This window comes from Cervus elaphus, chromosome 15 (assembly GCF_910594005.1).
Source record: "Cervus elaphus chromosome 15, mCerEla1.1, whole genome shotgun sequence".
NCBI lineage: Eukaryota > Metazoa > Chordata > Mammalia > Artiodactyla > Cervidae > Cervus > Cervus elaphus.
The window spans coordinates 26,069,889-26,096,653 of record NC_057829.1 but is presented as its reverse complement, the minus strand read 5'-3'; the positions used below and the strand labels follow the sequence as shown (position 1 = coordinate 26,096,653).

Sequence of the window (26,765 nt, the reverse complement as noted above, 5' to 3'; positions counted from 1 at the left end):
AGATCCCCCTCGACGTTCTTTTTCAGAGACTGTTTTCTGACTATTCTTGTTTATTTTTCCATGTGAATTTTAGGAACAAACAGGGTAGTTTAATTAATCCTATTTGCACTTTTATAAGAATTATGTTAAATTTGTAATTTTACTTACAGAAAATTGAGATCGTTATATTGTGACTTCTCATCCAAAAGCATCACTCATCTTTCCATATGACTCAATTTTCTTAGCTGTAAGATGAGAGCAATAATACCAATCTCATAGGGCTGTCCTTATAATTAAATGGGGAAATGCAGGTGAATGACAGTATAACAGGAACCAATGTTTTGGTTTGGAAGTGCTTTGCCACTTCTTAGGTTATAAACCTGGGTTTGGTTACCAGAGTATTATGAACTTTGATTCTCTCATTTGTAAACTGGGGATAACAATAGTATCGGCTTCACAGGGCTGTGACGAGGGTCAAATGAGATGAGGCGTGCAAAGTCTTCAGTGAACTGGAACATAAGTACTCAATGAATATTAGCTGTTCTTCCAGAAAACAGGTTCTCCCAGGAAACGAACATAACGCTGAAGCTTACGGAAATCCATCTTGGGTCGAGGACTCTCAGGTCAACTCTTCCTTCCGAGAACCTACCTACCCGCTGGTCGCCACTTCTGACTTTCCCCGAGCGTCTAGAAAAACACACACTCGTATCTGCAGCCGCGAGATTGAGCGCCTAGTTTCGCTGCGAGACTCCAGAACCCCACCCCACCCACTGGGCTGCAGCGCTGCCACGTCTCGCGCATCCCGAGCTCCCTACGAGAGGCAGAGCCCGCCCCCGAGCGATTCGTCACGCCGAGGCCCGCCCCTCCGCGGCCCCAGTCGCTGGTAGGGCGGCACCGGACGGCCAAGCGCCGTGACGCTACGAAGGGGTGGGGACGAGCACGCGCCCGGAAGTTCCGGGGAGGGGGTGTTACGTATATCCGGCGAGTAGCTGGCGGTCCCGGGTGTTGCTGGGCTCTGTGCTCTGAGGGAGGGTCCAAGCCGCCTGCTGCCGCCGGAGGAACCCCTTGGGCCGTGAGTCTGGGGGCCTCAGCGAAGGAGGGAGCTTGGGCCGGAGGCGCGAAGGTGGCGGGCAGGGGGGTTAGAGTGGAGGCCGGCGCAGGCGAGATTGGGGGAGGAAGTGACACGCAGGCGGTTCTGTGGGGCCGCGGGGCTTGTTCTGGGCGGGGACGGGCCGGCTTGGCCGGGTCTGCTCGGTTCCCTGCCGGCCTCACGGGTATTGGGTCTATCCGCATTTCGCTCGGGGGTCTTGGCAGCTGTTGGGCAGGATACCAGTTTTCCTGTCTTTACTGTGCGTCCCGGTTTACGAATCGGCTTCACATCCCCTGTCTGGGATGATTCTCAGCCCTCGGTGGGGTGGATTGAAGTCCTTGATAATTATCCTTTTTATACAGAGATTAAGGGCTGTAGAGGCATAGTGAATTGCTCAAGACCCCATAGATAGCAAGTGTGACCGTTCGAACTAGATATCCTGGCTCCTAGTCCAGGGCTCTCCCCACCCCCACTTCAGCCGTGTATTATCATCTGCTGTCCTGGGTTGAACCCCGTGTTTTCTTCTTCCGCCTCCCTCTTTTTCCCTCTCTTAAGTGCTTGGGAAAAAAATCTCGGTTAGTATTCTCCCTTGTTCTTGTCTTTTCTCTTTTATTTCGGTACATCTATTTAAGTTGTGACGGGGCTTTACAGAGTTTTGCAGTGGGGCTGACCTTTGACATTTACCCTGCAGCTAAGCAGAGTTTCCTAGCCAAAAGCCAGCTGCTTGCTATCCCAAATCTGTCTGAAATAGTGTCTTAAAGTTGCTCGGAGCATATATGAGTAACGAGTATGTGCAATATAAGTGATGGATAGGTTTTTTATTGACTGATCGTCAGTCTGGTGCTCTTTATTTATTTGAATCATCCGTCCTTAAATTTGCAAATTTTAGGTACGTTGGTAATGCTTTTGTTGGTAGTTAGAGCCCTTAAACTAATTTGCCATAAGATGCCATAAGGTGGTAAAGTGGATCAAGGCTAGAAAAGAAATAAAGTGCTAGTTACTTAACTTATGGTTTAAAAGTTGTGATGAGTTGTAAGGATGAAAACATTGGATTATCATAGGTGTAATTGGTGGTTTAAGAAAGTTTTATTTTCTTTTAAAGCAGTTTTGTGATTTGCATTGGAATTTTATGTGATATTAAAAGGAAGGGCTTTGACTTTGGCATTAAAAGAGGAGGGTTTGAGTCTTGGCATTGTTACCTTTTCAGCTGAGCTCCCTTGGTTAAGCTAACTAATCTGGGACCATCAGCGCCCTAATCTTGTTAAATAAAGCCAGGGATCCCTACCTCCTAGGGTTAGTGTGAGGCTGAAATGAGATGCATGTACAGGCACCTTATAAACTGAAAAACTACTCACTCGAGGGTGCAAAGCCTAAGATCTCAAGGATGGAGCCACCATCAGAGCCGTTTCCTCTTTGGGTAGCACTACTGTGAGGTTCTTTGGGTCAAATAAGGGGTTTTATTATTTTTTAACATCACCTTTCATTTTGGAGGGAAGAATTATAGGATTTTTCAAACAGGGATATCAAGTGAAAATAAACTGGAAAGTTAAAGTAGTTCAGTTAATTATGAAATATTCCTTAAAATGGAATTTTCTGCCATTCTGTCACCTCCAGAGAATTTATCTAGTTGGGAACACTTCTATAATGATGTGGTAAATACTTTACAAAATGTCTATAAAGTACTGACTGCAAACCAGTGTAGTACAAATGGATATATGTGTTGGGTTTTAAAGTTGAAATCAGTGGGAGTGACCTTAGTGAGACATGCTTTCTAAAGTGAGATGTGCTTCTTCAAGTGGTAGAGAAAGAAAATAAGGAAGGATGACTGGTTTGGTAGGATTGCTGAGGAGAGGCACATTGTTCTTTTGCTTACCAACAGTGGAAACTTAAGCACAGGAACTTTGTAAGTGTATTTAAGTCATTGGACTTCTTAGAGACTAAATTTCCAGACAAAACTATTATTTAACATACTAAATTTGGTTTTTCTACCAAAATATATTTTGATGTTGCTGAAGAAGGCAAAAAAAAAATCCTTATTTAGTATCTTTGTATAAAAGCCTTTCTGTCAGTCTCCACCCCTACCCAAACTCCCAAGCTTCTTTTGACCCACCTGTGTATAGTAAGCCATAGAAGATAAGCACTAAGCAGTCCTGAAAGTTTACAGGTCAGGCCACAGGCCTGATAAAGAAACCAAACCAAAACAAAAACAGTAATTGGATGAAAAAGAAAATTAACATATACTGTCTCATTCTTTAAATGAATATAGGTAGGTTTTTGTAGCTAACCCTTTTACAGTAAACCTTTACTTTTTTAAGAAAAATAAAACTTCGGGAAATTTGATAGCAGTTGGCCACGTCTAGTATAAAGCCTTGCGTTCAGGTGTTCTTGCTGTTGGAGAGGAGTGAAAGTGGGGGATCATTCGTTTTTCTGCACCAAATCTGAGGTGCTGCAGCAAAAATTCAGTGTGATCAGGAAATGCTGACTCTGAGAAAACTAAACACTCACCATTGGCTCTAGATTCTATTCTGTTACATTTAGAGGTCCTCTTGCTTATTCCCAGTATATGTACACCTTTTAGTAGCTTTGGGTCATCTTTGTTTTGTCTAGGCTTATGGGAAACAGTAGAAAAAGTGATGTTAATATCAGTATTGAGGTATGTACTTGGGTAGGAACCTACCTCTATGTCCTGAATGAATTTTCTTATTTTAAGAAAGTCCATATTTGTAAAATATGGGTCTTAATTATTCACATTATGATTGGACTCTCTTATCTCTTCATGGCTCTCCAACATAGTGCTGTCATCTTTTTCTAACTTGAGACACATCTATAAAAGAGGTTAAACAATACTGTTTAAGAAGAGATAGAATTGGTAAATGGAGCAGTGCAAATTGTGCCAGCTAGTAGGATTTTAGTGACCTTGTTTTTTAGAGTTGTTTACAAGAATGGGTTAATATGCTTTTCATTCAGGTTAATATGCCTTTTATTGTTGTTTTCTAGTTAGCACATCAGTGTGACATTTTGATCCAGATTATTGATGAGGCTGATTTCCTAGAAGTTTTGTTAACTGGTAGACAGCTGTGGTGTATCTAGGGAACGTGAATGAGCAGCTGCCTGGAGAAGTGAGTCATACAGTGAAAGAGGAAAGTATATCTTTAACGCCTAGTCCTCTGAGTATCATAGATTGGAAACTGATAGAAAATTAGGAGTTTATGCAGATCTGAGTACCCCAGAGACTTCCCTCCAGGGTGCAAAATCCTTTGTTTTTTTTTAGGCTCCAAAACATGGAGCTATAACCATGCATGAGGGCCAGCAAATGAGAGTTAACGTCTCCAGAAATGTAGCAGCATTCAGAAGGCTAATATTTGCTGCTTTCCTATTTTATACAGGGAGTAAGCATTAATAATGTCTTTCATCTTTGAGTGGATCTACAATGGCTTCAGCAGTGTGCTCCAGTTCCTAGGTAAAGCCATTTCCTTGAAATACACATTTCAAATGCTGTGCATTTCCTGAAACAATTTAAATATAGGTAGATTTTGTTGTATAGGAGCTAATTATGCTATTATTATTATTATTTTCTTTTTTAGGACTCTACAAGAAATCTGGAAAACTTGTATTCTTGGGTTTGGACAATGCAGGCAAAACCACTCTTCTACACATGCTCAAAGATGACAGACTGGGCCAGCATGTTCCAACATTACATCCAAGTAGGTTTGAAAATACCTGGTGACCTTTTGGTATTTGAGGGTCAGTGTCAGGGTTGGAGGATGGATCTCCAATTGATGCAGTTCTTTCATTTACTGAATACCCAAAAGACTTGACAAAAGATTATCTATAGGATATGCTCAAGTCAAATACCCATGAATCTAAAGACCTCTGGAACTTTGTCACTATCTGTTCTCACTAGTCCTGCCATGGGACACATCTCCCATATCGACTTCTAAGGAGTAGCAAACACTTCGGAGAAAAAGAGATTTGGCTTTTTTAAATAATTGAAGAAAAAAAAATATATAATTGAAGAGTATTTTCACCCTTGTATCCTTTTCTTTACAAAGTGAAAGCTTCATTAGGTTCTACGTTTGTATTGGATTATAATTTTGGTAGCTTGGCCTTGTTGGATGGAGAAGTCTATTTCCTTCCTTTATTTTTCAGCATCAGAAGAGCTGACAATTGCTGGAATGACTTTTACAACTTTTGATCTTGGTGGGCATGAGCAAGGTAAGAGATGATTCACTGGAAGGGTGATGTTGGCTTCTGGATCATTTTGTTCCCCCTTGTCAAAGCAGAGTCTCATATATACCTTTTAAATTGCTTTCTAATAACATGAATATTCCCTTACGTAATCATAATAATTGTCAAACCCAGAAAATTTTATTTATCTACTCTATAGTGTATACTGCCTTTTTTTGTCATTTGTTCTGGTAAGCTCCTTTAAACATTTTTCCTCTCTTAAACAAGATCCAGTACAGTATCACATGTTGAATTTAATCATGTCTCTTTTTTATCATTTATTCAGTGGAGTGTATGTAGGAAATTATTTGTAATTTATGAGTCATTTTAAATTTGTCAAGAGTTGCAAAAATAGTACAGTGACTATCTGTGATCACTTTGATCTGAACTGATACTTTGTGTATTCTCCCCATTTGGGGCAGTTGGTGGAACATTTTCTTCTGCCTTGTTGTTCTCAGTGCCTTACTCAGCCTATGTCCACTTGGTTCCCAGATTCCTATCTGGTGTTTATGCAGAATTTGGGGCATCTTTATCTGATGGATGCCCACTTTACATTTGGCATGACTTTATCGTCAGTGATTTTATTAACATTACACTTATCTTATTCATGTAATATTTATATCCTACAAAATCATATGTGTAAAATGATCATCAGTACATAAAATACCTCTACAGAGAAGTGACTGAAAGAGCACGTACAGAAACATCAGCAGTGGCTGTGTATGGATGGAGGGCTACAGGTGATCTTGTTTCCTTTTTTCCTGTAATCAGCTTGTATCATTTTCATTTGGGTAGAGAACGGTGCATGGTATCTTTTCTGCTTCTTTCAGAAGTATCTGTAACTACTTACAGATTTAAATTCAGAGATAAAATAGTTGTAAGCTGAACTGAGACCATCTGGAGAATGCAGAAGGAGGAGGTGTTTTTAGATACCTGAATTGGGAATTGTATATTATTTGGTGTGATAAATTTAGCTTTCAGGTTTTGATAGAGTAGAAAAGGAAATGCATTTATGTACAGATGGTCTCCAACTTAACAATGAATTAACTTTAAGATTTTTGACTTTATGATAAATAGCCTTTCATCATGCTGGGCAGCTCCCAGTCAGCCACCTGATCCCGAGAGTAAACAACTGATACACTTAAAATCGTTCTGTGCCCATGCACCATTCTTTTTTTCATACATATTTCATACAAACATAGAGTATTCAATGAATTACATCAGAGAGTCAACACATGATAAAATAGGCTTTGTGTTAGATGATTTTGCCCAACTATAGGCTGATATAAGTGTTCTGAGCACTTTTAAGGTAGGCTAGATTAAGCTGTATTTGGAAGGTTTATCAAATACGTTTTGACTTAGGAGATTTTCAACTTACAATGGATTTATTGGGATATAACCCGATTTGTTCATAGTTTTGTTTGAGGAAAATTTACTTAACAGAAACATTTTTTCCATAATAACCTTGCTACATTTTACACACATTACTGAGATGCTCTATATACGGAGGTTTTTTTTTTTTTTTGGTATAACTTAAAAATTTAACTTATAAAAGTAGTCCAGGCTTAATGTAGCAAATTCAGTATACAGTGAATTTACAAATCTGAAAGGTAAAAGTGAAATTCCCCCAACTTCTCCTTCCCAGTCCCACTCTTCAGAGGTAACCGCTTAAGTGTTTGATGTAGAAATGCTTCCTTAATCATCCCATAGAAATGAATGGCTTAGAAATTATAATACAGTTAAAGCATTGCTTCCCAGATCATTGTCACATCATGTTATAAACCAAAAATTGAAATTTATAAGGCACACTGGGTTAAATGAGGAGACTGAGGTAACCGGCCTGGAAACGTCAACCACCTGGCAAGCCCAGTCTCCCTGTGGGCTGAGTGGATGAAAGTGTCAGTACACTTACAAATTGGTTAGTTAGGAACTAACTTGGGACTAGAGTTATATGGGTAAATAATTTGCATCCTGATACTCTAACTCAGAAGTTGCAAACTAAAATGGCTCTGGGGTGAGGTAGGTCATTTAAGTGAGTGAAATTGGGAGTGAGACAGTAGGAGGCAGTGGAAACTTTGACAGACTGAAGAACTGAGGCCGCATGTAAAGGGGCAGCCACCACTCAGTTCCAACTGATTATTACCCACCCAGTATATGTGGACTGATAGGCATGGGATTGCCAGATGTTGTACTTTTTCAGAAAATCAGGCAGAAAACCCTGATTTTAGTATTTGAATAAATCAGATTCAGTTCACGGACCATCAGTTTATTTGTCCTCTGTTCTGATTTAATACTGGCTAGGACTTGGAGAATCTGTACAGAGTTTAATGCTATTGAAACCTGGCCAGAATTTGCTTACTTCATAGACCATTAGGTTATTCATATTCAGCATATATGTTTTTAAATTGATGCAACTGCAAACTTTGTCTTTTAGCACGTCGGGTTTGGAAAAATTACCTCCCAGCAATTAATGGGATTGTCTTTCTGGTGGACTGTGCAGATCATCCCCGACTTATGGAATCCAAAGTTGAGCTTAATGTATGTTTATATTTTCTTTTTCTTTTCTTGGCCTCTGTTTCTTTTAAGAAATGCAACTTAGTACTGCCAATACTTAATCATTCCAGTTAACATTTGGTAAAAGTCGTAGCTACAGGAAGAAAGTGTTTTAAAATCAAAAACATTTTTCAATGTTCTGAGGAAACTTGGCTTGAACACAAGTAAATAAACTTTGCTTAAATTTATCATAGGTTGATTCTATGTGCGGTTTGCTCAGGACATTTCCTCAGTTAATGCCATTTTCCCAGCATAATTAATGTCTTTCCCTTTCATGCATCACGTATGTTCACTCTTTATGATGTGTTGGCATAGTGAAACCTTAAAGGAGATATTAGAGTTCTTTGTGTTTTTGAATCTGTGTTCTCAGGTTGTACCTGCCCAACGTTTGTCACTGAGTGACTTCCCAGACCTTAACAGGCTGTTCTGTCTTTAGTTTTGATCACATGCATTGTTTGATACTAACTAGGATTCATGTCAGATTTTTTTCCTTTTTCAACATTGCATTTTTCTTGTCTTGATAATTTCTGTAGCGTTGCCTTTGTAATCCATACTGTGTCACTCTGTGCCTCTTCTTTCTCTTTGATTTATAACTCTCTGCATTCTTGTTCCTGGCAATTTGAACCTCTTTCTGGTATAAGTATGTTTGTTGAATCTGAAGCTGTAGTCTTACAATCCTTCCCTTACTTGACCCCTTGGCACTTGTCATTCTCTCTCTGTGTAAACGCCCCTGTACATTCTTGGTTTTGGTGTTCTCTCTGGCTGATACTTCTCTGACTCTTGGCACAAGCACTTGTTCCCCTGCTTAGCCCTTAAATCTTGGTGCTCCCCAGGGTCTGTACTTTTTCCCAGGCTGGTCCAGGCTTCTCCCATTGTTTCATCTGCAACCCATCATGCCAGTGACCCCCAAATGGGTTTCTGTTATTTAAATCTTTCTTGAGCTCCAACCTCATACATAGTGCTACTTATTAGAAACTCTGCCTACCAATTCTGTACTCCCAGAATGGAACGATTCGTCTTCCACATCCTGTTCCTGGACATGCAGTGAATTACTATAGATTTCAACAACACCCTGCCACATACTACTTGTCTTTGTCCTCCTTAATATTCTGGGGATAAAATCTACAGCTCTTTTGCATAGCACATAAGTTCTTTCATAATCTTTCTTCTGTTTGTTTCTCCAGCTTTTCTATTGCCTACCTTGAACTACATTCCAAACATAGATAACAACTTGCCCTCCCTTGAATATTCAGAAGTAACTGTCTCTGCCTGGTTTTCTCATCTGACCCTTACCCCCTTTTGCTCGTAAATTTCTAAATGTCCTTTAAGAGATCCCAGAATTCAGGTATGACTGTTTCTGAGAAGCCTTCTCTGACCTCTCAGACTGTTAGACTCTCCATCTTACCAGCATCTGTTGTTTTTTACTGATTTTCTTAGGTCTCTCCCACTGGAACTTAGATGTAGGGATCTTGTCTTATTTCTTTGTGAAACCCCCATATCTAGTAAAGCCTTGGGCATATAATATGCACTTTGTTACTATTTAATGAATGAATGACATCCTTACTCTGATTTTGTCTAACATTTCTTGGTACTTGAGATGTTCACAGTGGGTTTCCCTTTATCCTTTTAATTCTTCCCTCCTTTCCTAGCTCTTCCTGTCAGTGAAATAGATTCCCAGGCTTGAAATCTTTGCCAACTTTGACTCCTGTGTTGTCTGTCTTATCATTTAGACATCAGTCTCTTCACTTTCTCTGGAATGCTTGCTGCACATTCAGTATGTGTTGCTATCTTAGGCTAGATCATCATCCCTTACCTGAGCACCACAGATAGATACTATTTGAGAATTCATTGTACTGGAAGTGTAGATTCTATCTAATAATTCCTGGATTTAGGGTCTATTGCAGCTAACTTCTCAGACTGGTACCATAATATTTGTCATACCATCCCAACTCATTTACTCTGTCAAGACACGTCATCATACATGCTTTAATCCAGCCAAGTGATAGTCCATATGGCTTTATGAACTCTTCCTACTGTAAAGCCATTGCTTATCTTCTTCATTCTTTGGGTTGTACTTATCCAAACCCTGCCCATCCTTCAGAGTCCAGTTTAGTTTCCACATCTTTGTTAAGACTTTGCTTAAGTCCACATCACTGTTTTATTTTCCTGAATGTCTTTTAGTATTTGTATTCTCTTCCTATTCATTGTGACAGTTAATCATCCACTTGCCTTGCTTTATTGAGAGATGAGAGCATAGAGTGAGGATTTCTCGAGCCAGGGATGTGTCTTACCTTTCTTTTGTCTTCCTGTCATTGTTGGGGATAGCACATGGGGGCATCTAGTGAATACTTGGGGATTCCTTTACTCATCTTTGAGGCTCTGTAGCCAGAGCTTTGTTCTTTCTGGACAATGCTCAGTGGAGAGCTGCGGATGGTCTGTGGTTGAGTGATTTAGCTCAGAGTTAAGGTTCTGCTGCTTTACAAATAGACACAACTTTACATTATAATTGTTTTGACGCTTTGGGTAAATTTTTATAGATTCCTCACCCAGCTCTTTTTTTAAATCTTGGCTTTAGGCTTTAATGACAGATGAGACAATATCCAATGTGCCAATCCTTATCTTGGGTAACAAAATTGACAGAACAGATGCAATCAGTGAAGAAAAACTCCGTGAGATATTTGGGCTTTATGGACAGACCACAGGAAAGGTAAGAGAAAAAATCTTCAGCAGATACATTATAAAGGCAACTCACAGCTTTTGAAACATTCATGTTTTACAATCTAGATTTTACTTGTCTTTTAAAAGTAACTGGGCTTAACATTTGTTTTAGTAGAGGTGATTTGTAGACTGTGAAGACTGGAGCATGTTCTTTCTTCCACTGTTCTCTAATGAGAGTTTTCCTCAGGTATTTGAAAGAGTCTTTAGCTAGAAATTTTTTTGGACTGGAAATTTTAGGTTATGAAAAGTGCTCGTTTATATCATTTTCTAAGCATTGAAATCAGAGTACTGGGTTATTCGCTGTGCTCCCTGCTGAGAGAGGTAGGACTGTTACCCTATTTGGAGATGAGGAAGCTAAGAGTGATTGGTTCTGGTCTACACAGCAAGTCAGTGATAAAACCAGGAATAGAACCCACATCTTCCACATCAGTAGAATCCTGTTGCAGGAAAGTATGCTTGTGAGAGAAAAGTCCAGATAAGCTCTAGTTTATAGGAATCCTGGTCTTTGCAGCATAAGGTTTGGTATATTTAATTTTTAAAAATTTCCTTTTCTGGAATCTATAAATTCCTGACTTTCTTGCATGGTTCCTTAGTCTTGCCTCTTTTTGGTTATATAGTTCTTTCTAGAAATACTTCTTTTCATTAACTTAGTTTTCCATTTTACACACACATGAATTTTTAATTTTCTTGACATAAACTGTCATTCATATATATTTCTGAATGCTTGTATAAATAAGAATGTGCTTATTTCTAAGAAATCCTGGACTTTTTTTGTCCATAAGAGAACATGCTTTTCTTGGTTTGCTGCCATAGTTTTCCAGACGAACCGGTTGGTGTGTTCAAAGCAAAGGTGCTTCACAGTGAGAGAATCTGGGAGTAGGACTCTACTGAAAGCACGAACCCCAGTGGCCTTGACCACACTTCTGTAATTAGTTCTGGCTCAGATTTGCTTCTGACGGATGGAGAAAGTGATTTTTGTCATCACCCTTGCAAGCTTTTCCACATGGAATGCTAACATCTTGGTTTTGCCTCCCCTAGGGGAATGTGACCCTGAAGGAGCTGAATGCCCGCCCCATGGAAGTGTTCATGTGCAGTGTGCTCAAGAGGCAAGGATACGGCGAGGGCTTCCGCTGGCTCTCCCAGTATATTGACTGATGTTTGGACAGTGAAAATAAAAGAGTTTTACTTCTCTGGACTGATCCTATTCACAGCTTCCTCATGAACTTTTCTAATAGAACAAGGAAAGCTCTCCGACCGTGTCTGGCGTTGAGAAGCCAAGAGTCTGTCTGCTCTCTCATCGCCCAGTGGTGACATGTGCTCTTCTCCACACTGTTGGGAGGTTCTGCTGCCCCACGTGCTGGTGCAGCTCAGCACCCCGGGACTTGGAGGTGGCAGGATTTGTCGAGTAGAGCTGTGTGCCATCACGGGCCACCTGGAAAGAAAAACACGTCTCACCACTGTGGTTGATTTCAAAAGAAAGTGATTCTATTTTTTAAAGAAAGTGTTGTTAATGTAATTGGTGACCCTCCTCATAACTTTTTTAAGTTCACAATATACTTGGTCCAGAGTTTTCTTTTTTTTTTTTTAATCTAGTGAATGGCATTTAGACATTTCATAAAATTAATGCACAGATACACGTTGGAGTCCAGAGCTCAGTTAAGTGAGCAGCAGGCTGGTGAGAGGGGCTCCCCGTCTCCCTGGCTGCCTTTGGTAGGTGGCACCCCCCTGTGCACAGAGCACTCGGAAAGAGCAGAACCCCAGCCTCTCAGCTGAGGCTGGTTTCCACTGTGGTTGGCTCCGGTCATGTCTCATCCCGGCATGGGTAGTAGATGGGTCACTGCGGAGGAGTTAGTTCTAGTGTGGGTTATTGTTACTGTCTTTACTCAATAAGTTACCAGTTTCAGCCAGTCTTTGCTTTTATGCAGTTTTAAAATTTCATTTCTTTCTGTAGCACCTTTTTCAGTTGTAAAAAGTGACTTTCACCTCATGAAAAATTTGAGAACATCTCCCATGTTGTCAGACACTGCAGGTGTATCTCAGTCATTTTTGCAAATTCTAGAGGACATTTTTTTTCTCAATAGGAGAGTCACACAGGATGCAGATAACAGCTTAAGGACTCTTAATTCTGTGAGTTGAGAACTTCGACATCTGATATTGTAGCATTTGTTTGAATCTAGGAAAGATTTACTCCACTTGCAGAGTTTGGTTTCTTTATTGGACTCTTCATGAACTCTGTTTTTTTGTATTGGTTATCAGGTTTTTTTTGGTGTTAAAGGTTATCATCTGTAACTTTTCCAGATTTTGGGGGTGGGGGGGTGGGAATTGTTATGAAATTGTCTTTCTCCAGGCCAGAAATAACCTGGGGAAATTCTAATCCAAGAACTGTGTGTTGAGCTGTTCCTTTTGAGCCAGCATCACTTGTCAGTTAGCACCTGGTATAAAAGTCTCAGCGTCCCCAGTGGTGTGATGAGGGTTATTTTTATGGCATTCCATTTTCCTAATGCCACATGTGAAATTGGATTTTCATGATCTTAACCAATGTTTTACCCTTGTAGTAAAGGATGAAGGGATAAGAGATGGTCTTCATATGGAAATATATCTTCTTTAATGAAAAATTAGAGGTATTTTTCTCAGAACTGAAAATTGTGATGTTGAGGCTTATTTGCAGAGGACTGAACTAAATTCAGTGGATTCTTGCTTTTAATGTGAGAGCATGGAAAGTGTGGATAACACATTCCTGGGGTGAGAATATATTTCTTTAGTTGGATGTCGCATCGTTAGTCTTTAGTACTGACCTGTTGGGAAAGCATACTTTTTCACAGCTTGGTACCAAATGCAGAGGCTCAATGAAGCATAAAGCTGGGAAGAACAAGTCTTTCATTTATTAGCAAGCATAGCTGGTTTGGAAAGGGGTTAAAGCCTTAAGTGAACAAATCTAGCTAATGGTGAATGAACTAGGTAGTAAAATTGCATACTTTTGATTTCCTTTGGCTAAAGGTAACCCATACTTCTCTATCCAGAGATAAGAGAGGTGTGATTGCTTCAGTGTTAGTTTTCTTATTATTATCGTTTTTTTTCTTTTTGTCCCTAGTCAATTTTTAGCAAGCTAGAAAACTATGGATTCTACACAGGGCAGCTCTTTGTGAAAGTGGTTTATTTTGGCCACCGGAGAAAGAGTTGGGATTGAAAAATCAAGTGGCACCTGTCTGTTTCTTCCCCCACAGAAAACACAGTTCCTATAATAAAATAGAGGAAAGAAGCTGCTGTGAGGAGCTTGTCTCCTAACAGTTAGGATCAGAGCTTTGTACAGGAACTCCCGTGAATTGAGACTTTTCATTCTGTTTTATCAGAGTGCGTATATGTCCTATTTCAGGAAAAGTAAAATAGTCATTTACAAAAGAGAGTCAATCTGTATCTTAAGCGTTTTAATAAAAAGTTAAAACAAGTTTGCTATCTCGCTCCTTTTTGGCATTGGCTTGTTCTGAATGTGAACATACAACAGATAAGAGAGACAAATTTTGCTATTAGGGGATGCAGGGTGTGGGTGTGTAGAAAGACCAGGGTAGTTTACACATCCACTACAAGTAATAAATTAGGTACTGTTTGAGAGTCTTGCAACAAATGGTGGTCCCAGGATTGGTGGTTATTTCTGCAACAGGATGGACATGGCAGACTTTTTGTACAAAATCTCATATATTAACATGCTAGTAGGGGCTGGGTTCAGTTTAGCTGGTTTCATCATTTGATATAAAATTGGAGAGATTCAGTTAAATGCTACATTTTGCAAAATAGGAAAAGTAATGAAACCTATGCTTGAGCATTTACTAGGCTTGTAGGAAGCTTTGCTTTTAAAAAACCCAAATAAGGTGCTAAAATTTAAATACTGGAATAAAATTAGAGTGGGAAGCAAAATGCAGCAGGTTGTTTTTGACTGAGTTATTAAATTACTGGAGACATCTTGAGCTTGAAACATACTGTGAAATGATGGCATGGGTTTTACATATATATGAATTTATTTGTGCTACTTGAGTCAGAGCATGAAAATTAAAGGCTGAGTCAATGAACCCAGCAGTCGGAGGGTCAGGACTCTACTGTGATGTGTCGTAAATAGGGAAAAACCTGATACAAACAGTTCATGCTGGAGGCTTGAGGGTCATTAAGGGAGAATCACTGGACTTTAGAAAGAAACACTTAATTGCTGGGAAGTTGGATAGTCAGATTTTACTGTGATCAAGCCATCTTCTGTGTCACAGAACTAAAAGAAGACAGTACCTGCTATGGGAAAACTGATTTCAGTCCTGCCTCATACTATAATGGGTCATTTCCCTTTCTCAAACAGGTTTGTGTGACTGGAAATACTGAACATTACCCTGTATTGTGTTGCAGATAAAACCAAGCAGCATTAATTTACTAAAAAATTGATTAGAAAGGTTATGTAATGTAGTAATTGAATGTTTTTCATTAATGCTGCATAAATATATACTAAAATAATTCATTAAAATTAATGTGTACTTTAGTTGATAGTGTGATAAACAGACCTTCACAAAATGTCTAGCTTGTGGTGTCTGCTTCAGGGATATCCAAAGCACACTTGTTCATATTCCTCTGCCCTCAGGGTGACTTCATTGGGATGGCTTGTGGTCTTGATCTGGCGTGCTGCCTGTTGTATGACCTGTGAGGGGAAAACAGGTGCAATTTTGTGACATGCTACAGTTACAAATAATTCAAACTCTTTGAATTAAATTTTATTGGAACACAGCCATCCCACTCCTTTAGCTTTTGCACGCTACACCAGCAGAGCGTAGTATTTGAGACACAGACTATATGGCTCACAAACCCTGATCTATTTACACTCTGACCCTTTACAGAAAAAGGAACCCCTAACCTAGGTAAATCCTATAAACCATGTAAATGTCTTTATATGAAATGTGTATACTGCCAACTACAGGGTTGTGTAATTTAAAACTTTGACTTCAGCTACTGTTTATCCTGGGCTTCCCTGGTGGCTCAATGGTAAAGAATCTGCCTGCCAATGCAGGAGATGCAAGAGACCTGGGTGGGGAAGATCCTCTGGAGGAGGAAATGGCAACTCACTCCAGTATTCTTGCCTGGGAAATCCCATGGAGAGAGGAGCCAGGCGGGCTACAGTCCATGGGTTCACAAAAAGTCGGTGACTACTTAGCAACTAAACAACTGTTTATCATAGTTTTGAAGGCCAGTTTTATTTTGAGCAAATCCAGTTTCTATGAGATTGGTAGTGTGGACTTTGGCATCAAAAGACCCGAGTCGTAATCTTATGAGCTCTATTATCTCCTAGTGGATTGCTGTACGATTTACTTACAAAATTTCAAAGTACTGAACGGCTTCTTTGCCCGTCTTATCCCAGGGATCAGAGGTCAGATGTTTCCTACACCTGGGCAGATACTGACAGGACCTATTAGGGACTGGGCAAGTCTACGCACGGCAGCACGTATTTGTATTCCCTTTCTTGCAGCTCAGCGAACAGAGACGAGACTAGGCTCTGAGGGACCAGCACGCCCTTATCTCCCGGTAAAAGCCACATTCCAGTCACTCTCCCGGGGCTCGTCCTCCCGGGCTTGTCCTCCGGTCCTACAGCTTCCGCTTGCGTTGCGCAGGTGACTTGAACGGTCTAGGGCGGGGAGAGGCGGGGTCAATCTCAGCAGCCAATCAGGACTCGGCCCCTTGCCCAGCCAATGGGGTTTAGCCAATCCGGCCTGACGAGGAAGCCCTGGGACAGTGCTTGCACCTCTCGCTTCCAGCTTTGGGTGGCGCTACGTGGGGTCAGCTGGTTCCGGTCGTGGTCCTTGCTCGCTCGCTCGCTAACACTCCGGGAAGCCTTCGGTGTGCCGTCCCGGAGGCCATGGGGCGGCAGTGGGGGCCCGCCATGAGGGCAGCTGAGCAGGCGGGCTGCGTGGTGAGCGCCTCCCGGGCAGGGCAGCCCGAGGCAGGCTCGTGGAGCTGCAGCGGGGTGATCCTGAACCGTCGCCCGGGCCTGGTGCTGTGCCATGGGGGCATCTTCACCCCCTTCCTGCGGGCCGGCAGCGGGGCGCTGACCGCGGCGAGCGCCTCCTTCCTGCCCGGCGACAGTTGCGGCGACGACCTGCGCCTGCACGTGCAGTGGGGCCCAACCGCCGCAAGTCCGGCAGGCCGCGCGGAGCGGGGTCGCCCGGGGTTATGCACGCCCCAGTGCGCCGGCCTGGAGCCCGGCCCGCCCGCCCGGCCCCACGGGCGACCACTGCAACCCCCGCGCCCCGCCGAGCTTCTGCTGCTGTTGAGCTGCCCGGCCTTCCGGGGCCACTTCTCATACCTCTTCGGCGGCGAGGAGGCCGAGCAGTGGCGCTTCGCAAACGCCACACCGGATGACGAGGTGTCGGAGGAGGAGGAAGAGGACCAGCTGAGAGCACTGGGGTGGTTCGCGCTGCTTCGCGTGCGGCCGGAGCCGAAGGAGGTGGAGGAGCGAGGGCCGGTATTGGCCGTGGCGCCTCTCGGGGACGTGCCCAAGGGCGCACCGCTCCTGGCTTGCGGCTCCCCGTTCGGGGCCTTCTGCCCGGACATCTTTCTCAATACGCTCAGCCGCGGCGTGCTCAGCAACTCGGCCGGCCCGCTGCTGCTCACTGATGCCCGCTGCCTGCCAGGCACGGAGGGCGGAGGCGTGTTCACATCACGGCCCTCGGCGGCGTTGGTGGCGCTGGTGGCTGCACCCCTCTGCTGGAAGGCCCGCGAGTGGGTGGGCCTCACGCTGCTCTGCGCCGCCGCCCCACTGCTCAGCGTCGCCCGAGCCGCCCTCCGCGGTCTTCACCCCGACACTGCCGCCCTGGCCACCCTCCTACCGCCTGAGATGGGCGCCCCGTGGGGCCTGCCCCTGCGATACCGAGACCCCGGGCCCCCTTGGGTAGCTGCGGCCGTGCTGGTGGAGTGTGGTTCTGTCTGGGGCTCCGGAGTGGTCGTGGCACCCGGTCTCGTGGTGACCTGCCGGCATGTGGCCCCCCGGGAGACGGCCAGGGTCCTGGTGCGCTCCACCACCCCCAAGTAAGGCTCTCAAGGTTGCCAGCACGCCACTCCCTCACCAGCTGTCAGGTCTAGATCCCAGGCCTCAGGTCATAATCGTGAGGATTACGGAGGCCTTCTGGTCTCAGGCTTATGCCTTGGTGGTGCACTATGTGTAGGGACCTGGGACCCTCCTCTCATCCTTGCTACTCAGAACCCCAGAGTAGGGAGTTTTGCGCCTCCTGGCAGAGGGTGAATGGGACTTGGGCAAGATGCCAAATAATTCTGGAGGTCTGTGGTGGTGTTCAGCATCCCTGGCTAAGCATCATTGAGCTCCCATTCCCAGTCTGAATTCCTTCTGGGCAACTGCCCTGTCTCAGCCTTGCACCCACACACCAGAGGCCCTTGAATGGAGTCTTCCTAACCCTGTTCTCTTTCCCCTGAATGCCTAGTGAAGTGCCAGGCGCCCAGGGTGCCACCCTCCTGGAGTAGGAGAGGAGCCTGTTACTCTTACTTGTTTTATCTCTTAGATCTTAACCGGAACATCCCTTCTGGATCAGAATGACAGATATGGGGTTCCACCTAATTAGAATGTTTGACATGTAAATCCATGGCTGATTCATGTCAATGTATGGCAAAAATCACTACAATATTGTAAAGTAATTAGCCTCCAACTAATAAAAATAAATGGGGGAAAAAAAAAAAAGAATGTTCGAGTGGGGCCCAGGCAAATAGGTATATTTTGAACAGTTGTGGGGTGGTCTTGGCTGCCAGTTTAGGACTTCAGACAGTCATTTGTCCCCTCTCTGCAAGGAAAGCACTCTTGCTGTCATGTAGTTTCACTTGCTTTGACAGTGGAGTTGGCAGCCTCGGGTTCTTGGCTTGACTTTCTAATACATGTTCTTTCTGTTTCTTCTGTAACTCCAGGTGCTTTACCTAGGCCAAAGCAAAGCACTGTAGCACCTTGGTGTTAATGCTTGTTGTTCTCCTGTATGTGGTCCAACCCAACTTCTCAGCCCAGATCTTCCCAAATGCCTCTACTGAACTTCCAAGGTTAACCCAGCCTGGCTTTGCATAGGAATCCCCTCTGGCAATCAACAGCATGGCCATGACTGTATAGGGAAGACTGATGCTGAGAATTTTCCTCTGTGTGTGGTCCTCAATTCCTCCCCCCTCCCACCACCCCCCACCCCAACATACTCTGGTCCTAGGGAACCCACCAGGTCTACCGGAAGCTATTCCTGCAGCATGTGTATCAGGCAGCCATGCATAATCTTGGGCAATGTGCTTAATCTGTCTAAGCTGCTTTCCCAGGAATTGACATATAAAGTCTTCTTACTGCCACATAGTAAGAGCTGTAGAAGTGCTAGCATCTGTATAAACACGGACCCAGAGGATGAAATTGTATCATGTCTGTCCCACTAAATGACAGGATTGTTGGTATCAAATGAGGCAGAAAAGGAAGACCCTGGGAAAATCAGCCCTGGCTCCTCCCACTAACTGTGTGACTGTGAGATATATTTATTTACTCAACCTCTCTGGGCCTCAGAAGCACCATCTGAAATGGAAATAATACCAGTGCCTAGTTCATGGGGCTGTTCTGAGGACTAAATGAAATGATGTCCATAGAACATTAATACCAGGCCTGGCCTGCAGTGCTCCCTGGGTGCTGGGTGTCTGTGATCATGATAACGTGCAGGAATCTGTATGTAGAGGTACTCTGCACTTGGTAAAGCATGTTTGGAAATTCCACAGAACAGCTAAGAGATGTGCCCAGGGTTGCTTGCGGGTATGTTCCAGGGCTGACCCCAAATCTTTTGAGTCCCAAGTTCATGATTTTTACTGTTACTCATTATTTTGCTTCCACTCAGTGCTAAAGGTTGGGAGAACTAACCTGTCATTTTGTTTGTCTTGTATCCAGGAGTGCCGTAATCTGGGGACACGTGGTATTTGCCACCCAGGAGACGTCTCCCTATGACATAGCAGTTGTGAGCCTGGAGGAGGACCTAGATGGTGTCCCTATACCTGTGCCTGCTGAGCATTTCCATGAAGGTAATGAACAAAGTGTCCCTTTGGTCTGGAAAGGACCTTGGAAAATCGGTGTTGGTCACCTACAGATCAGGGGCCAGCCCCCCAGGTCAGCTTCCTTGCCCACCCCTGCTGGAGTAACGAGTCAAGCTGGCACCTTGTTGCATCCTGGTTACAGTGCTTTGGCTGGAGTTGCTCTTAGAGGCCTCCCTGCTGTGCTCAGCATGCCCGTGGTGCTGGGGGGCAGGTGAAATTCCCAGTGAAAGGTAAAGCATGTCTTTTTCCTGAGGCCCTGCAGCAGTGTGGTGTGGAGGTGCTGAACCTTGAGGACTCCTCATAACACTGCAGGCTGGTCTGTGAGGCTCCGGTGGCGTGATCTGAGTAAAAGGCCTTGTGATGCTGCCACAGAAGTGCCAGATGTTTTGGTTTGTGGATGTGATTTGTTAGAACGTAACAAGGACTATGAGCTCACTGCATTGGCATCTCTTCTGCCGCTTACTAGCCCTGTGTCCTTGGACAGGCAACTTAACATTCTTTGTCTTGGTTTCCACATTTTTAAAACGGGGATAATGCTACTTACTCCTAGGTCTTGTGAGGACTGGCTGAGATATTGCCTGTAAAGCACTTGGTGAAGGACGGTGGTGTCCATTTTGTAGTCATTGTCAGCATTTTATTTTCACCAATAGACTTTTTAGTCCCAGGAGTTGAGTGTTAATTCCACAAACATGTGTTGAGCCCCTGGCTAGATGCTAGGAATCTTAAAAAGTGACCACCCAGTCCAGAAGGGGAATGAGGGCTGAAGAGAAACGATGGAGCAGATACAGGGCTGGGAGTTCAGTGGAGGTCCTGACCTCTTTCTGTAGGGGCCTGGGGAAACTTCTCATGGAGGCAACAGGCATCTGAGCAGAAACTAGAAAGGCAGACAGGGTTTGGAAATTTGGAGAGGACCGGCGGGGAGGCTTGGTGAGTGTGTGAGTCCTGCCAGACGGAGGAGGCTCCCCAGCTTAACCCTCCTTCCTTCCCTGGCAGGCGAGGCAGTCAGTGTAGTGGGCTTCGGTGTCTTCGGCCAGGCTTGCGGGCCCTCGGTGACCTCGGGCATCCTGTCGGCTGTGGTGCAGGTGGATGACACACCGGTGATGCTGCAGACCACGTGTGCCGTGCATGGTGGCTCCAGCGGGGGACCTCTCTTCTCTGCCTGCTCCGGGGACCTCCTGGGTAACCAGCTCCTTGCCCCTCTCCCAGCCTTCCCCTGGCCATAGCCTCAGTCCCACCCACGAGTGCTCATTGGCCAGCCCTGGGAGCCACCCACTGTCTGGAAAGATGATGGGCCTTATGCCCAGGGGTAATTAGCCAAGCTTTTCGGACTGTTGTGCTTCTGAGGTCGGAAAGGATGGATGCTGGGCTTGGAAGGAAGAGATCTGAGTTCTGGTCCTTTCTCTGCCACTAAGGCACTCCACAACCTTAGGTAAGTCACTTAATATCATTTGATCTGTGAAACTCAGTAGTTGGATGAGTCCAAGGGTCACAAACTGAAAAGTCTACAGAGGTTGGGCAGGTAAAGTGAAAGAGTGAATGAATGAGTGAGTGAGTGAGTGAATATCTTCAGTGAGTGGAGGGCAAAGGAGAAACGGGGTGAATACCACTCAACTCTAGCACATTCTTGCCTCATTACAAAAATATGTGGGCCTAACACTGGCTGACTTTACAGGTTTTCACAAGGAAGTATGAACTCTTTTTTTTTTTTTTAATAAATGTGTTTGTTAAGTCTTTCAATTTAAAAATTTTGTTAACTCAAGTTTTTTTTTTTTTTTTTTAAATCTGTTTATCTGTTTAGAAAAAAGCCAACCATGAGTCTATATGGATACCTCCACCCACAGTCCAGCACACAGGGTTCATGCAAGCCTTCCCCTTCCCTTATTTCTGACTGCTTTCTCCCACAGTGAGAAACGTTGCCTTTCTGTTGCTAGCTGCAGTGGATTTACTTATTTCTTCAACTGTAGTGTACAAAAAAAGTACTTTCAGAATTCCTCACTGCATCCCTGTGAGAAACAGATTTACCAACTAGAAGACAATCTTTGAGCGAGTACCATTCTTTAGCCTTAAAGTGTCCAGTCAAAAGGCTGTTTGCCAAAGTTTCTTAGATTAGCTCCTTCCCCTTCAGAATGGTTATGTGATTCATTTGAAATACAGTTAGGTACATTCATCCTAGTCTGCTTTCCATCTTTCTCCCATATACTGGTTGACCTTCTAAAAGATGTATACAGATAAGTGGATACAGAGATAAATATAAATGTGTGTATGCATGAGTTTGTGTGTGTGTGTATGTACATAGGTCTCTTCTCTCGGTCTGCTGATAGGGGCTAGAAGCCGGTGACACTCCAGTTGCAATGAGCATGCTGAGAGTCCAGATCTTGGTTTCTAAGAGTCATTCTCTAATAAAAAGCACCAGGAACTGACTGATTCCAGGGCTGCTTTGTGGTGCTGGAAAGGAAGGAAACTAAGAAAAACAAAATGATGAGCATGTCAAATGTTGAAAAACCCAAGAGCTGATGTGAAGGAGCTCCTGTTGGAACAATTTGAGCAACAAAACAAATAGCAGTAGTATTGAATTGTAACCCAAGAAAAGAATGAATACTTGTGAGGCTATACTAATATAAGTTAATGTTGAATGAATTTAAAAATGGAGACAAAGTATAGCTTTCCCGTATGGAAGAATTTCTATTAATAAATGTAGGAGAAATGAGGCTCAGTAGTTGTAGCACATGGGCCTAGTTACCCCATAGCATAGGGGATCTTCCCAGACCAGAGGTCAAACTGGTGTCCCTTGTTTTGTAAGCCAGATTTTTAACCACTGGACTACCAGACACGCCCTATCACCTCAGTCTTAATTGTGAGAAAACATCAGGTCAACCCAAATTGAGGGACATTCTACAGAATAACTGACCTGTACTCTTCAAAGTGTCAAGGCTGTGAAAGATAGAGACTGGAAGTGACTCAGATAGGAGGAGACCTAGGAGACATGATGACTAAATGCCATGTGAGATCCTGGATCAGAAAAACAGCATTAGTGCAAACCCTGGTCCATCCAAGTGAGTTCTGTACTTCAGTTAATAGCATTTCACGAAGCTTGATTTCTTGACTTTGATCAATGTGGTGTGGTGACATAAGGAAAAGCTGGGTGCAGGATGTGCAGGAACTCTGCACTATTTGGGCAAGACTTCTGTAAGCCTAAAATTGTCTTCAAAAAATTCATACACATGCACTGAGCCGGCCCCCCAAGTCTTATGTGTGAGTCTGATTCATTTATTCATTCACTCAACAAGTATGTGTTGAGATCCCACTCTGCCAGGCACTCTTCCAGGTCCTGGGGAGATTATGAACAAAACACAGCCTGGGGCAGCCTGGCCCTCATGGAGCTGAAAGATAACAGAAGTTGGAGAGAAAAATAACAAAATAAGTGAGACATAGTGTGTCAGATACTGATAGTGTTAGGGAGAAAGTAAAGCCAGGAAGGAGGACTGGGGCGTGAGGGGCCTATGTCAAAGCCTGGTGTCTGTTACTATGAGGGGCATTCAGCACCGCCCCCCCCCCCCCCCACAGGCCTAGGCCCTCCAGGATAGAGGTGGGTCTCCCCCCCTTCCCTGCGCCTTCGCTCATACCTTCTTTTCCTCTCTGTCTCCTGAACAGGCATCGTCGCCAGCAACACCCGGGACAATAACACGGGGGCCACATACCCCCACCTGAACTTCAGCATCCCCATCACGGTGCTCCAGCCGGCCCTGCAGCAGTACAGCCAGACAGGCGACCTGGGCGGCTTCCGCCAGCTGGACCACGCCTCCGTGCCAGTGAGGGTGGTGTGGCGGCTGCAGCGGCCCCCAGCGGAGGCCCTGCGGAGCAAGCTCTGAAGCTGTGTCACCCCTCTGCGGGGGAGAGCAGCCCTTTGATGCCGTGGGGAGTGCTGATGCTGGCGGCCTCAGGATCCAGACAGGACCCACCAGATCCCAGTTGTCTCCCCTTCACTACCCGCCTTGCTCAGCTCTGGAGTCTGGGCCACACTTCTCTTTAGCCTCCAGGGATCTCTTACCGGGCAGCCCGTTTGGGGGTGCTTTCTCTCTCTGCCCCTGACAGTAGACTCAGTTCTGTTCCTTCCCTTCAGGGGAGCCCAGGACAGCCGTACAACAGCCCTGATCCTGACAGACAGATGCTGGCTGGAAGACAGGCCCAGTCCTGGTTTCGAGTCTGTCCCCTGTCACCTGATGATCGCTGGCCACCTGGAGCAGCGTCTTCCCTGGGGCCTTGGCTCCTCTCTGCCCTCGGTCAGAATGGGGCTGATAGAGCGCTGGGGCTTCCTCAGAAAACCTCAGCAGAGGGGCTCTGCTCCAAAGACCAGAGGTGCAAGAAAAAGAGCATCGTCCTGTTCCGTGGACCTGCAGTGGCATCCCTGAAAGCCAGGACTCCTGGCTTTTCGTATGTCAAGTGCCCTGACCTCTAGGGCACTCAGACACAGTGCCTTAGTTTTCCAGCCCGTGAAATGGGCCTCAGGGATCTGGGGTGGGGTGGAGGGGTGGAATGTGTCTTGCTGGGCTGTCTGGTTGGGGTTCAGGAATAAACAGGACCCCCAAGGGGTGGGTCCTTATATGTCAGATTCTTTTTTCTTTCTTTGTTTCAAGAGTTGAATGGGGAATAGGAAAGCTCCAGGCATAAAAGTACACACTTTCTGTCCTGCTGTCTCAGTGGGGTTTGATCTCACAGGACAATCTTGTGTCAGACTAGTCCTAGTAGCTGGTTGTAGTGCCAGTCAGCCCTGGATGGGCTTGCAGACCTGGGTTAGTAGTGGTCTTGGCCTGGTAGCAGATGTTTACAGGGTGCCTAGCTGTGCCAGGCCCAGGGATGGGCAGGAGTTGGGGAGTTCAAAACTGAACAAGGCCACGGTGGCCCCTAGGAGCTAAGACCAACCCCTGGGGTCAGGAACATGTACTGCGTGCCCAGGGTCTTGTGTGTGCCAGCCATCAAGAAATAATTGTTAAATCATTGACAGGTTGAATGCGATTTGGGAACAAATGGGGCAGGAGTGAAATGGGGTGGGGCTCTAATCTAAGCGGAGAGAATTGCTCTGAGTACTTTGTTTCAATATCTATTGAATGCCAGCTCTGGGCAACCACAGAACACTCATGAGACAGTCATTCTCTGTGTGGATTAGGAATGGGGCCAGAGGGCAAATGTTTTAATAGCTTGAATGAAAGCCTGTAGTGAATTAACAGGGTGGCAAGGGAGGGCTGGGGTCTGACTTGGCTGCGAGTGGGAGGGGAGAGGATTTATTCCAGCATGTGTGGGTGCCAAGGAGCTCAGGCTATGCTGGGGAGACGGTGTGTGCCCCCCCAACCACCACCCCAATTAGTGGAGCAAGCAGGGCCTGTCTGCCCTGATCAGATGGAAGACCGTGTCCAGGGGCCCCAAGGACAGAGGATTGAGCAAGGGTTCATCCAGGTGACTCACGAGTTGAACCCTGGGGGGAGACTAGGTGTTTACCAGACGGGCTGCAAACAGGGAGGGTGTCCAGGCTGAGGGCAGCAGGGGCTGGGACAAGGAATTGTGGAACCACACATATGTCTTGCCATGCTTAATGCAGAAAAGATTGGAATGGAGGCTAGGGAGCCAGTGACAATGGCCCTGGTGAGGGGAAGACGGCTGAGGCAGGCCTGGTGGGCGTGGAGAAGCTCCAGCGTGACACAGGAAGTGGGCTTGACTGGATGTGGGGCAATGCAGAGAACGAGAAGGGTCAAGCAGTGCTGGGTCTCCGGCCAGGAAAGTGATGAGCAGCTGGCAAGTTTAGGGACAAGATGTTTCCCTGGGGTGTCTGTGGGACCTCAAGTGGAGAGCAGAGCAGGCTGTTGAGTAAGTCCTATGAGTTAGGATAATGCAGGAAAAGGTCCCCTCTCCCCCAGCTCAGTGGCTAAAGGCAATAGAAGTTTGTTTATTGCTCATAGAAAGTCCAAAGTCATGCACCTGACCAGGAAGGTTGGGGGTGGGTAGCTGTCATGCATTTGGGGTTAAGGGACCCAAACTCCTTCCCTCCGACAGCTCTATCACTGGGCCTTGGACCTCAGACTCTAGCAGGTCCTCTGTATTCTGCTAGTGGATGGGGCAAGAGAGAGTGGAGAAGATATTCCGGCTTCTTTAAAAAAATTTTTTTTTTTCTTTTGAAACAGTTTCAGACTTACAGAAGAGTAGCAAGATTCCCGACACACCCTTCCCCCAGATACCCCTTACCACCTGTGCCAAATGCCCCAGTGATGTTCTCTGTGACAAAAAGACCTCATCTGGGATCATGAATTGTACCCACTTGCCATGGCTCTCTCCCTACCCTGACGTGGAGCAGCTCCCAAGTCTTTCCTTGAGTTTGATGCCCTTGACCTTCCTCAAGTTATTTTGTAGAACGTGTCTTAGTGTGGGTTTGTCCTTACTTCCACATGGTTAAATTCAGGATGTACATCTTTGGGATATCACATTAGTGATGTCTTGTCATTGTCTCCTACTGGGTGTCACATGATCTTTATTTGTCAAATTACAGATGATAATATCGATCTTTGACTAAGATGATGCCTGCTAGGTTTCTCCACTATAAATTTTCTTTTTTCTTTGTAATTAGTAGATATTTGCGTGGGAATATTTGAAGACTATGTAAAAATATTGTTCCTCACCCAGTTTCATCTACTGTGCTTATCACCTACTGATGTCCCTTGACTAAATAACTTTAATGTTTACCAAATGGTAATCTTTTGTTTTCATTTTTCCTCCTACATTTATTCGTTGGCATTCTATTGAAGTAAAAGTAAAAGCTTTCCCTTCTCTCTGTTTAACTACATTTTTGTAGAATCATGGATTTGTATTTTAGTCAGTGGATTATAATCTATTATTGTCATTATTTTGATGCTCAAATCGTCCCTATTGGCTGGTGGGAACTCCCACAAACTAACTTCTCTGTTCTTTTGGCCTCTCCTCAACATTTTTTTTTTTTTTAATTAATTTAGTTGGCTGTGCCAGGTCTTACTTGTGGCATATGAACCTTAGTTGTGGCATGTGGGATCTAGTTCCCTGACCAGAGATTAATCCTCAGCCCCCTGCAGTGGGAGCAAGAAGTCTTAACCAGTGGACCACCAAG

The 26,765-nt window shown here is 44.7% G+C and overlaps 2 protein-coding genes and 1 long non-coding RNA gene across 4 annotated transcripts; 2 read left to right on the top strand and 1 right to left on the bottom strand.

The window, feature by feature from the left end:
- Nucleotides 1-902: 902 nt before the first annotated feature.
- On the top strand, nucleotides 903-14,012 carry SAR1A (secretion associated Ras related GTPase 1A). The gene is made up of 7 exons (XM_043927058.1): nucleotides 903-1,051; nucleotides 4,456-4,529; nucleotides 4,654-4,773; nucleotides 5,219-5,284; nucleotides 7,731-7,834; nucleotides 10,425-10,556; nucleotides 11,606-14,012. Exons 2-7 carry the CDS (start codon nucleotides 4,472-4,474, stop codon nucleotides 11,720-11,722), a joined length of 597 nt encoding a protein of 198 aa, XP_043782993.1. The 5' UTR covers nucleotides 903-1,051; nucleotides 4,456-4,471; the 3' UTR covers nucleotides 11,723-14,012.
- A 2,291-nt stretch (nucleotides 14,013-16,303) lies between these two features.
- On the top strand, nucleotides 16,304-26,378 carry TYSND1 (trypsin like peroxisomal matrix peptidase 1). 2 transcript variants are annotated; one of them, XM_043927053.1, is made up of 4 exons: nucleotides 16,307-17,617; nucleotides 19,497-19,627; nucleotides 20,633-20,818; nucleotides 23,291-26,378. In XM_043927053.1, exons 1-4 carry the CDS (start codon nucleotides 16,449-16,451, stop codon nucleotides 23,506-23,508), a joined length of 1,704 nt encoding a protein of 567 aa, XP_043782988.1. In that variant the 5' UTR covers nucleotides 16,307-16,448; the 3' UTR covers nucleotides 23,509-26,378. The 2 variants fall into 2 exon arrangements, with proteins under 2 accessions (XP_043782989.1, XP_043782988.1); XM_043927054.1 differs by lacking the exon at nucleotides 20,633-20,818 and having other exon boundaries at nucleotides 16,304-17,617.
- Nucleotides 22,891-23,401, bottom strand: LOC122709571. The gene is made up of 2 exons (XR_006345574.1): nucleotides 23,263-23,401; nucleotides 22,891-23,019 (listed from the first exon to the last, which is right to left on the bottom strand). It is a non-coding gene; the product is annotated as an uncharacterized LOC122709571 (long non-coding RNA).
- Nucleotides 26,379-26,765: the final 387 nt, after the last annotated feature.

What these genes read in the sequence shown, in the direction of transcription:
- SAR1A (XM_043927058.1), top strand. Translation starts at nt 4,472, where the DNA reads ATGTCTTTCATCTTTGAGTGGATCTACAATGGCTTCAGCAGTGTGCTC. An exon ending in TCTTGGTGGGCATGAGCAAG is followed by an intron (nt 5,285 to 7,730) that starts GTAAGAGATGAT and finishes TTTGTCTTTTAG; the next exon opens with CACGTCGGGTTTGGAAAAAT. An exon ending in ATGGACAGACCACAGGAAAG is followed by an intron (nt 10,557 to 11,605) that starts GTAAGAGAAAAA and finishes TGCCTCCCCTAG; the next exon opens with GGGAATGTGACCCTGAAGGA.
- TYSND1 (XM_043927053.1), top strand. Translation starts at nt 16,449, where the DNA reads ATGGGGCGGCAGTGGGGGCCCGCCATGAGGGCAGCTGAGCAGGCGGGC. An exon ending in GTGCGCTCCACCACCCCCAA is followed by an intron (nt 17,618 to 19,496) that starts GTAAGGCTCTCA and finishes TCTTGTATCCAG; the next exon opens with GAGTGCCGTAATCTGGGGAC. An exon ending in TGCTGAGCATTTCCATGAAG is followed by an intron (nt 19,628 to 20,632) that starts GTAATGAACAAA and finishes CTTCCCTGGCAG; the next exon opens with GCGAGGCAGTCAGTGTAGTG.